This window comes from Cherax quadricarinatus, chromosome 66 (genome assembly GCF_038502225.1).
Source record: "Cherax quadricarinatus isolate ZL_2023a chromosome 66, ASM3850222v1, whole genome shotgun sequence".
NCBI lineage: Eukaryota > Metazoa > Arthropoda > Malacostraca > Decapoda > Parastacidae > Cherax > Cherax quadricarinatus.
This window is the reverse complement of record NC_091357.1, coordinates 11,350,806-11,362,900: the sequence shown is the minus strand read 5'-3', so window position 1 is coordinate 11,362,900 and position 12,095 is coordinate 11,350,806. Positions and strand designations below refer to the sequence as shown.

Below are 12,095 nucleotides of genomic sequence, written 5' to 3'. Positions count from 1 at the left end.
TAGAGCTGCCTAGACTAAAGGAGACGTGTCGACACTTGCATAGACCTGTCTACACTAGAAGAGACGTGTCGACGCTAGAATAAACTTGTCTACACTAGTATAGGCAGTCTACACGTGTCGACACTAAATAAATCATGACAATTATAATATATTTACCTGACCTAAATTCCTTATCTGAGGCCTACATAAACAGATTTACATTCTACATTAATCTGACGTAAATGTTCCTACAATGATGATTGTTCTATCTATATCTAAATCTATATCTATATCTATATATATATATATATATATATATATATATATATATATATATATATATATATATATATATATATATATATATATATATATATATATTTCTTGTGCGTTTATATCATGGAGTTATGTTATTAATGAACAATCAGGACAAGTCAATCAGGTCACAGAAGTATTGAACATATGAACACTGGTACTACTTAAATCTAAGAACTGTGAATAAAATGATTTCCACTTATATCTCGATAGAAGTGAACACGAATATCGGGGCCATTTATGCCTCAACAGTAATGAACAAATTTAAAACGAGTGCCACATTAATCTCAACAGGACAGTAAAATGAACATCATCGTCATTTTAACCTCAGCATGATCGAAGAATGTTAACATTGGGACCAATTAGATCTTGAACAGAGCAAACTCTTCGACCACTTAAATATGAGTACCGTACAAGTGAGCGAATTCTCAAGCCAATCAGTCCCATGAATGTTGTTTTAGCCATTTCCATATTAATGGTAATGGATAGATACACGTTTATATATATATATATATATATATATATATATATATATATATATATATATATATATATATATATATATATTATAGCAGTTTAAGAAATTTCAAAGCTTCCACTAATTTTTTTTAGCGTAAGAAGCATTAATTTGAAGTGCTCAATCCTTAACATTTTACTGGACTTTTTAATTTTAATTATAAATAAACGTTCAGCCTCGAGGGTAACACAAAGTATTAGGCTGTGGCTGACACAACTTTAAGGGTACCAAAGTTACTATTACTACTATTATTAGTTATTACTAATATACATGCGAAATCCTCATGAAGTAAGTAGCCCTTCCAAGTGTCGACGATTTAAAGGAGTGCCGTAAGTAACACTATTTTTGATACAAATACACTTCATACGTTGGTAGTAGACAAGAGATGTATAATAGGCAGGTATATGAATACGTACATTAACTGAACTTAATCTCAACCGAAACGTCATTTACGAAAAGGGGTTTGTCCTATATTACGTCTCTTCATATCCCACTTTCCAACTTGCTGCCCTAGTTTGGGAAAATCCGAAAGTGTTTGTTTTGCTATTAGCGGATGAAGGATCGAGCCTCCACCACTCAATGGCCTGAAAGACCCATATAGGTTTAGAGCTTCAGAAAACAAAGTAATTATACAAAGACAACAATTTAATTGTTACTCAGCCACCATTATCGGCATCACTGAATTCATTTAAACCAGCTGGATCCTTAATATAAAATTTTTCAACCTAAACAAAACAAAAAAAATATGTGATTTCTTGAAGCATTCAATGTTGTGTTTCTTATAATCATGGGAAAGCGCTAAATCAGCATGAGGCATACAGTGCATAGATCTAAAGGGGAAGACATAAAATTCCTTGCATCAAAAGTCCTTCACCGTCCTCAAGGCACCCTCTCGTTCCTTGACCAGAGTATACACTCTTACACATCATCACCCAGGGACATGGTGTACGCTTATACATCACCACCACCCAGGGGCAAGGTGTACGTACACTTACGCACCACCACCCAGGGGCAAGGTGCACGTACACTTACGCACCACCACCCAGGGGCAAGGTGTACGTACACTTACGCACCACCACCCAGGGGCAAGGTGTACGTACACTTACGCACCACCACCCAGGGGCAAGGTGCACGTACACTTACGCACCACCACCCAGGGGCAAAGTGCACGTACACTTACGCACCACCACCCAGGGGCAAGGTGTAATGGGTCTAACAGGGAAGAGGTGACCCTAGTATCCACATTCTCTGGCCGTCATCTGAGTATGATCGTCAATGCCTCTCAGCCTTATTCAGCTTTCTACTAAGAAATAACTGAAAAAGACCCAATGATATCAAGGTTTTTAAATGTTCCTTGTGGTGTCTACAAACTGAATCCTAAGAAAACTATGGATATTTTTGCCGGTGTGAAAACCCACTTTAGTTTTACTTTATATTATTATTATTACTATTACAGGCATACCTCATAAATATGGCGCTCGCTTTAGAGCGTTTCACTAATGCGGCACTTTTCAATTATATTAATGAAGATTAAGACACTTGTGCAACATTTGGTTATCTTTATTGAGGAAACGTTTCGTCAGTCAGTGGCTTCTTCAGTCCAATACATACTAGAAGAACGGAGAAAGATGAAGAGTTTGAGGTAATCAGTCCTTCAGCCTTGAGTCCATGTGTTCAGTCATCAGTCTCAAGATTAATGGACTGGGCACATCGACTCCAGGCTGAGGGACTGATAACCTCAAACTCCTCATCTTTCTCCGTTCTTCTGTGTACTAGACTGAAGAAGCCACTGGCTGGCGAAACGTTTCTTCAATAAAGATACCCACATGTTGCACAACCTGTCGGTTTTCTAAATCATTTACATCACAATTATATTAATGTTAAATATTTTGATCAGTGTAGAACAACCACAGGGGGAGTTGAATAATAGCCCTAGCCTTTTCGTGTTGCAATCAACGCATCATCAGGAGCTTGCAAAGTTGCAAAAATGAGTAATAAAATCTCAGCAGATTCGTTCCGAGGGCAGAATAAATTTGTTGAACTAGGCATAAGAATTAACAACTGGGCGTCTACACTGCAAACTAAATTGTTAGCAATTCTAATGGCGCTAAAGCTAACTTATGACACCGAGCTTGACTCTATCATCATTACTGATTCTATGTCATCACTGAAGGCTCTTGACTCATATAATGACTCCAACAACATGCTCACTGGAGAAGCCAGGTATAGATACTCAAAAATCAGGGACAAAGGAATTAATGTACAATTGCTATGGATCCCATCACACATTGGATTACTCCTTCATGATAAACTTGATATGTTAGCCAAGAAGAGTACCCAGAAGAAGAATATAGAATATAACTTTGGTATATCTGTGTCTAGCATTAGGAATAATATTAGGAGAGAAGTAAATAATGAAAATGATTGTTATAGAAATGCAGTTAGAAGCCTGAGTAGATCTATAACCCACTATGATAACATGAACGTAGATAAATATGTTTATGGAGCAACTTGCAATGTGAACAGACTGACTGATGTTGTAGTGGCCAGGCTTAGGCTTGGTTACAAGTACTTCTGGCAGTTTGGGAGACAGATGATGATCAGACTAAATGCAAATTATGTGATCAGGCATATGGTCACTGTCTTGAACACTATGTGCTTAATTGTCCACTTACTGAGGAATACAGAGATAGACAGCATAATAACCTATGTGACAAGTCAAGATATCTTATTAATGAAAATAAGATACCAGATATACTAAGCAAATTTCCTAAATTTGCTTATAACAGATAAGTGAACTGTAGATATGTAGATATAAATCCAAAGTACACCTGTTAACCCTTTTGGGGCCTAATTCCTAGGCCTTTTGTGTATCCATATGTTCTTGCGCTACCGTCCACAGGTTGGATATGGGGTGCACAATAAACTAGCCACTTCGGTGGCAAAATCTAAAGAAATCTAATCGAGGGCAGCTTTGCTAAGCGTCCCTCGGAACGAATCTACTGAGATTTTCTTACTCATTTCTGAAACTTTGCAAGCTCTTGATGTGCTGATTGCAACACGAAAGGCCTAGAGATATTATTCAACTTTCTCTGTGGTTGTTTTGCATTGTGTCGCTTGTTCGCGATTCTTGTATAAAATTTTAAGTCAAGTGTTTGGGCGGTGCGGCGGACATCAGCTGACCCTCGCTCAGTCTACTGACAACATCTGTGTGTTGAGTGTCTCAGTGCTGTATTCTGGTAATTTTCAAACTTTTTCCTTGTGTTATCGTCATTATTGTAATTATTAACTTAAGTACAATGGCCTCTAAGGGTAATGGTAATGAAAAGAGGAGTCGCAAGCCTTTTACTTTAAATGAAAAACTAGAAATGAAGCTTAATGAGAAAGACACGTGGAACGCCCAGGTAGATGTTAGAAGATTAAACCATCTCCACTATCCTCCCCTTCAGCCTCCCTTTGATAATTACTTCTAAAATGTTTATTCGCCAGTCATCATAAGCAAAGGATGAATGTTAAGGTTAGCAATATAATACTGTATTATTTTTACTCTGCATCTTTTTGTTTAGACGTAGCGATATTGCGCTTAATAAATGATAGTGTAAACAAGATTTTAGGCTGTGATTCACTTTACGGAGATATTAGATTTTCGGTGATGGTCTAGAACCTAACTCGCCATATTAGTGAGGTATTCCTATATTATTATTATTATTATTATTATTATTATATTTATTAATTCGCAGAGAAATGCAAAACCTGTATAGGGGTAGCTCCGGTTCCTTGAATTAAAAGAGTCCTTCATTAGATATACATTATATTCATGGAAAACGAATCTGGTATCTCTAGGTCCTAGAAAACAAGCCTCCGGTCACATTATTTCCCTGAAAAAATATGCTCCTATACATCCTTTAGGTCCTGGAATCGAGCCTGCCAGCCTCTTTAATGGAACTAGAAATTAAGCCTCCAGACCTCTAAGGCCCTGAAAACTAGCCATCTATAACTCGCTTATGGTATTGTAACATTATTGGTATACAACACAACTAAGCATTTATTCTTCTGTGGTCTTGGAAATTAATCCTCTAGATAATTTTAGTATTTTGAGTCCTTGGAAGGTAATCCCATAGATCTGGGTGAACCTAGAATCAAATGCTCTATACATTTATGATTTAAAAAAAAAAAAACTCCTATTAAACCATTTGGTTTTGGAAACATCATCCAGACATCTGTTACCGTGTAATCTAATCCTTTAGGGATCTATAGAAGGCAGTTTCCAGACCTTATAAGTGGGTTCAGAAACCAATCTTTCGTACTTCATAATCAAGAAGTTCAGTCGTCCTCTGTGGACCAAGAAACTTATATTTTAACATGTTTCAAACCTTTGTAGCTAGTGCTTTAAGGTGAAATTGATTACCAGTAGTCAAAAATTTGGACTTTACTTCCTATAGTTCTAAATCTGGAATTCACGACCAGTATTCCCAAATCTGGAATTAGCCAGTATTAAAAAATCTGGAATTTACCAGCATTCTAAAATTTGGAATTCTCTACCAGCATTCCAAAATCGAAATTCATTATCTGTAACACAAAATTTGGTGTTCAACTTCAATAGCCTAAAATACAACACCAGTAGCCTACAATAATCTAATAAAAAATCTAAATGGTACCATATGTAGTCAAAACTGCAAATAGCTTCAAATTATAAAAAATCTGAGCGTTAAAAGCTCAAGTCAAAACATAATCATTAACAATACAGCCTTCCCCGACCCCCCAAATATAAATGCATATATCTTATTTCCTTCCTGACCAAAATCTGGATGCTGACCCCATTACTTCCTAACCTGAGCATCAGCATTCAAGCCGGGTCACCATATGGAGAAGACCCGGGCCGGAAGTACCGGCGAATCTCTAATGAATGAATGAATGAATCAGCATTCATACATATTCTGTATGCTAATACTGCTAGTCAAAATCTGAACGTCAGCATCATTATTCCGAAATCTGAGCATTAGCTCCGTCTGAACGCTTAATCCCAAATCCTAAATCTAGATACCAAACCTGAAAGCTGGGATTTTAATAAATCCAATTCCCGCAGTCCCAGAAATCTGAATATTTATTAAAATTGCTAAAAATGTGAACATTATATCAGATCAGTTATCTCAAATGTGAAAATGCCGTATCTAATAGGCTCAAAAATCTATGGATTGCAATTCTAAGAGCCTCTAAAATCTGAACAGTGGTATCACGTCAAAAACATGGAACGTCTACACTAGTAGCTTATAATCTAAACACAGCAGCGATGCCCAGCATTAGTGTGGCAAGAGGAGGTACAATACTGGTTCCAGACCCACGGTACTTCTGAGTCTCAGCAGCAAATAAACTATTGCCAGCGAGGCTGAGAGAAGGATTTGCGGTGGGTCGTGGGGTGGGCAGAGTCGGCGTGGTCCAGGTGAATCGAGTGGTTGGGGTGGTGGGTGCAGGTGGTGGTGAGGTCGTCCAGGTGGTGGTAGTGGTGGCGGTGCTGAAGGTGTCGTCCGGCCGTACGGCAAACGGTGGCCGTCCCCCATTGTTGTCGTTAGTATGATGGTTGTAATTATAGTCGTTGTTATTGTGGTTGTTGGCATTGTGGTTTTGGTTGTTGTAGCTGTTGTCAGGATTGGTAGGGCTGGTGGGCATTCCGAAGTTGCCCCGGGGACAGTCTCGAGCGTTGGGCCTGCAAGACAGGGAACCAAACTTCAACCCTTGCAAGTCTAACAGTTACAGCAGTAAAGTTTAAAGTTAGAATCAGCGTTAACAGAAGAAAATTTTAAATAAGTCAGCATTAAAGTTTAAACAAGTCAACAACGGAATAGCTAAAAACATGTCATTAGTTATATGACAGATACAAATGCCTATTTCTCCTCGAGCTGGGGAACGTGTAAAGACCCACGTACATCAAGTTAAGATTTTTTAACAAAAACTAGATACATTTCCATTGTGTCATATCTTGTTTTATATACAGTGTTATTTTACAGGTTTAGAACGAACTGACCATGTTTACGTAACAGCCATCTCGCAGGATTACTTTTATGCCGTGGAAAGTGCTAAACTCATAGGGATCATACCAAGCATAAGACACGGGAGGCAATCAGATTTGATTAGAGGAAGGAGAGAACTCGAATTCCCTTGTCGTGGTTGTAGGTGCTCTCGCATCATGCACTGTCTTTACCTCGATCCCCGACACAGGAGGAAATGTTAGGCATGTTTCTTTACACCTGCTGTCCCTATTCACCTAGTAGTAAGTAGTGTGATAGTCGATTAGCATGGGTTGCATCCTTGTGGACAAAACTGAAGGACCCCAAAGGAAATAAGACAGTCCTCGATGACGCACTGGCTTTCTTGGGTGGTTAGCCCTCCGGGTTAAAAATCAGAACATATCTTATCCTAACCCTTCACCGGCATCAAGATACCCAAGGATCCCATTACACAGGAAACTGCTCGTCGTTTTCTGTGTTAACAAATACTGATTTTTTTAATAATAATAATATCTTTATTTCTACAAGTGCATGTACAAGGTATACAGGCTTAGCAGACATCAATGACATCCTACTATATAGAAAGCCGCGTTTCGGGCAAATTAGGTCAGTTTTGTTCCAGGATGCGGCCTACACCAATCGAGTAACACCCGGGTACCCATTTTACTAATGGGGTACATAGATAACCGGTGTAAAGAAACACGCCCAATGTTTCTACCCTCGCTAGGAATCGAACCCAGACTCGTGCCGCGTGAAGCGAGAGATTTTGCCACCAAGCCACGGGGCACCAGTATATTGTTATTTGGCAACTTTTATATCCTGATAAAAAAAATCTACTGTATAGTTAGTTAGCTTACCCTAACCAGAATTTTCCTGGATTAACCAAATGTGATTTACCCTAACCAAAAAACAAAAAGGCAGAGGATGGCACAGTAGTAAGGCACTTGCATATGCAAACGTTAAAATATTGAACTTTTTCTCACTTGTACAGTATGTGGATGCTAGCACTTTACATAACTCTTGAGAAGATACACGCTTGTTTGTGTGAAGTCAGGTTGAAAAAATGACACAATAGATAAAACAGGTCAAAACTTACAATATATAGATTAAAGAAATGAAAAAGTTAAAAAAGATAAACAAAAGTCTGCAATGCTAACGCTTAAAAAATATCACCAAGTACAGCTAAATTTTAAATGGGTCGACAATTACATTGCAAGAAACAAAAGGGAAACAATAGTTAAATTATTAGAAACTGAGGCTGTCAAATTAAGGCAAATATACCGTTTTGGAGAGGAATAGTATACTGAGATGGAGACAAGTGATGAGACTCACACAAAGTTCTTGCATTTCTGCAGTAGGAATCCGAGTGCTCGGTCGAGCATGGACTTCATGAAGATGGAGGCAGACCCAGGGTGGCCCCCAGGCTCATCACACACCCTCGGAGTCTGGTCCAACACGCATTCTCTGAACTTATGGTGTGCGCTGTCGACATAAATAGTGGTGGTGGTGAGGGGTTAGTTGTGGTGGCAAAGGGTTAGTGGCACTACGGGGTTAGTCGTAGTGAGGGATTAACGGTAGTAAGGGATGGTAGTGGCGGAGAGGGGATGGTGGTGGTGAGGGGTGAGCGGGTATGGGATCAGGGATGGAAACAGGGAGTTGAATTTATTATGAGAGGGGGACGCTAAACCCTTAGAAGTCAAAGAGTGCCTGGGCGGGAATGGGAGGCAAGTATAATCCAAGAGCTCAAACCCAATTCCGTGGATCAAGAACTACTCGCCGACATCAAGGAATGTCCCTGAAGGGATCATATTCGTTGTAAAAATCCTCGTACAAGTTACTTACATCTGTCCATGTTAAATTATAAGATACTTTTTCTGTGTGAAATACTGCTTTGGATCATCATAATTTTCTTGTTTAAATCTTAGTCGATTCTGTTTTTTATTTTTCTATCCTCTCATTTCATTTATTTTATTCAGGGGAAGCGCTAAACCGGTAGTAGTCATGGAGCGCCAGGGTAACGTGAGGCATTCAGGTTCGATGCAAGATAGGGAAGGATAAGTTCAATTCCTTGGATGAAGAACCCTTCACTGGAATCAAAGTTTCCATAACTTGCAACAGACATTATTTCCAAGAGAAGAATATGACACATATCAAGTGGATTCAAGTATTATATATTGAAAATTTTTAATTTTATAGTAAATACGTACTAGATTAAGTATTGATGTTGTGTTGCCGTCTCTCACTTGAATATCTTTTTGTGTTCCATTCATGAAAAATCCTTACTCTGAATTATTAAATTGAAACTTAGTTTATTGCAAAAGCTTCAACAGCTTTCCAGTTTGTTTCTTTGTAACTGAAATCGCCGATTGTAATGATTTTTTACGGTCTTTTTTTTTATTATGGGTTTCAGTATAGCAATCCCATGCTTATTTTTCTAAATTTGTCTCTCCTCCAACTAAAGCTAATGTTAATAATATCTAGCAACACAAAATTATTCGTTATATCTCCATAAATGATCTGTTATAGAAATAGAAACGGTGCACAGGATTTTGGTCATTCTATTTTTTATCGAATGTTAATTGTTTACAAAGCCTAGAGCATCATTTTAAGACTACTGTTTACCTTACTTTGTTTTGCCTGCCACATGAATGTCAGATTTCAAGCATGAAATGGTGTTTGCTGGTTGCCTAATGAAATTCCTCTTGATCACTGCTACAATCCATAGTAGCTGTGACTTTCGGAAGCAGCTACAAGGCAAAAGGGGAGGAGGGTAGTGGTGAAGTGGATACGTACAATGTAATACAGAATAAACACAATTTCAACCAAATTAAAAAAAATACACATGCAAATTATATATATACAGTGGTCCCTCGTTTTTCGTAATTAATCCGTTCCTGGAAGAGCTACTATAAACGAAATTTACGATTTGCGAATCAATTTTCCCCATAAGAAATAATGTAAATACAATTAATCCGTTTCTAACACTGAGAAGTATTAAAACAAAAAAAAATTTTACAGGAAATATACATGAAGTACATAAACAATACAATGGGAAATGATGAATGAAACGTTAACAGCATAACACTTACCTTTATTGGAGATTCTTCTTAGCGTATGGGAGACTGGAGGAGGAGAGAGATTGGATTGTTTACAGTTTGGAAGGGGAATCCCCTTCCAGCAACACCTCAGGTACCAATTGCTTCTCTGGGGTTGCTTCTCTTCTCTGTTTCTTAATGCCACTAGGACCACCTTGAGAGTCACTCTAGTCCTGTCTCGCAAAGTAACTGTGGAGAGAGCTCTGTTTCTGGCATCTCTTTAACACTTCCCTAAAATGGCCCAAGACTTTGTCACTGTACATATTTCTCACCTTCTTTACCACAGGCTTGGCACTAGGAGCTTTCTTTGGAGCCATGGTAGCTTATTTAGTACTTGCAAGCACTAAAATGAGTGGAATATTATGAAATATTTCGTAGGAGCACTTGAGGGGACCTTCACTCACTGGTAAACAATGCCAGATTGGCTAGGTAGAGAGGCCTCCCCGGCTCACACCGTGCGTACCCGTCCTGGACAAACTACTATTCGCGAGTCAACCTATGAAAAGTGAGTCCATGTTTATACGAAAATACCCCTATGATTGGCGAAATTTACGATTGCTTAGAACTACGAAAAGCGAGGGACCACTGTATATATATATATATATATATATATATATATATATATATATATATATATATATATATATATATATATATATATATATATATATATATAATGTATATATAGATATAGATAGATACATACATACATACATAGAGATCGTGAAGAACGATTACGAAGATGCAAAAATAAACAGGGACAAAGTGAAAGTCGCTGAAGAACATGATAAGGATTAGCGAATACCAGCAACAATGGAAGAAAACAAAGAAGGCAGGATAATAAAAAAAACAGCAGAACAACAAGGTGAAAATATGAGAAAGTCTACTGAAGAGCACAAAGGAAGGCAAGCGAAGAACAGCAACACCAAAAAGAAAAAGAAATTGAAAAATAAGAGGAAGAGAAGCATTTAAGTAACAGAGGAGCAAGGAACAAATTGTGAGAGAAACAAAGCACAGGATTGAAGAACCAAAGAACAATGAGTCAAAACTTAGGAAACAAAGAAATGAAATAAACATAAAGAAACCAAAATAAGGAACAAAGATATAGAAAACTGATAAAGCACAAAAATTAAGAAAGAAAGCCAATGATACAAGAAGAAAACGGTAAAGATAAAGGAAAACGGAGTAAAGAGAGAACATACGCAGGAAATCGCAGAGAAAAACATAAGAGGAAAAAAGAGGAGGCAAAGAGGAAAAGGAGAACGAGGAGGCTGATGAGGAAGAGGAAAAGGAGACAGATAAAGAAAGAGAAAGAGGTTGATAAGAAAAAGAAGGCAGACGAGGAGGAGGAGGAGGAGGCCATTTGAGCGTGAGTGACCTAGTCTCCCTGGGCTAGGCCTGCCAGAAGTGTCATACCTGGGGTTTACCTGGAGAGAGTTTCGGGGGTCAACGCCCCCGCGGCCCGGTCTGTGACCAGGCCTCCTGGTGGATCAGAGCCTGATAAACCAATCCAACGTACGAGCCACAGCCCGGCTGGTCAGGTACCGACTTTAGGTGCTTGTCCAGTGCCAGCTTGAAGACTGCCAGGGGTCTATTGGTAATCCCCCTTATGTATGCTGGGAGGCAGTTGAACAGTCTCAGGCCCCTGACACTTATTGTATTGTCTCTTAACGCGCTAGTGACGCCCCTGCTTTTCATTGGGGGGGGGTGTTGCATCGTCTGCCAAGTCTTTTGCTTTCGTTGTGAGTGATTTTCGTGTGCAAGTTCGGTATTAGTCCCTCTAGGATTTTCCAGGTGTATATAATCATGTATCTCTCCCGCCTGCGTTCCAGGGAATACAGGTTCAGGAACTTCAAGTGCTCCCAGTAATTGAGGTGTTTTATCTCAGTCATGCGCGCCGTGAAGGTTCTCTGTACATTTTCTAGGTCAGCAATTTCACCTGCCTTGAAAGGTGCTGTTAGTGTGCAGCAATATTCCAGCCTAGATAGAACAAGCGACCTGAAGAGTGTCATCATGGGCTTGGCATCCCTAGTTTTGAAGGTTCTCATTATCCATCCTGTCATTTTTCTAGCAACTGCGATTGATACAATGTTATAGTCCTTGAAGGTGAGATCCTCCGACAAGATCACTCCCAGGTCTTTGACGTTGGTTTTTCGCTCTATTTTGTGGCCGGAATTTTTGTAC

At 38.8% G+C, this 12,095-nt stretch overlaps 1 protein-coding gene across 3 annotated transcripts in view; it reads right to left on the bottom strand.

Annotated features, from left to right (window-relative positions):
• Positions 1–3,662: 3,662 nt before the first annotated feature.
• Positions 3,663–12,095, bottom strand: part of LOC128704173 (uncharacterized) — a 78,574-nt gene continuing 70,141 nt past the window's right edge. For 2 of the 3 annotated variants that reach the window (XM_070099075.1, XM_070099074.1), the window contains exons 6-7: positions 8,149–8,298; positions 3,663–6,515 (exon numbers count right to left, since the gene is read on the bottom strand). In XM_070099075.1, the coding sequence (XP_069955176.1) occupies positions 6,080–6,515; positions 8,149–8,298 (586 nt within the window). In that variant the 3' untranslated portion in view covers positions 3,663–6,079. The remainder of the gene's footprint in view (positions 6,516–8,148; positions 8,299–12,095) is intronic. The other variant, XM_070099076.1, reaches the window with a different exon arrangement.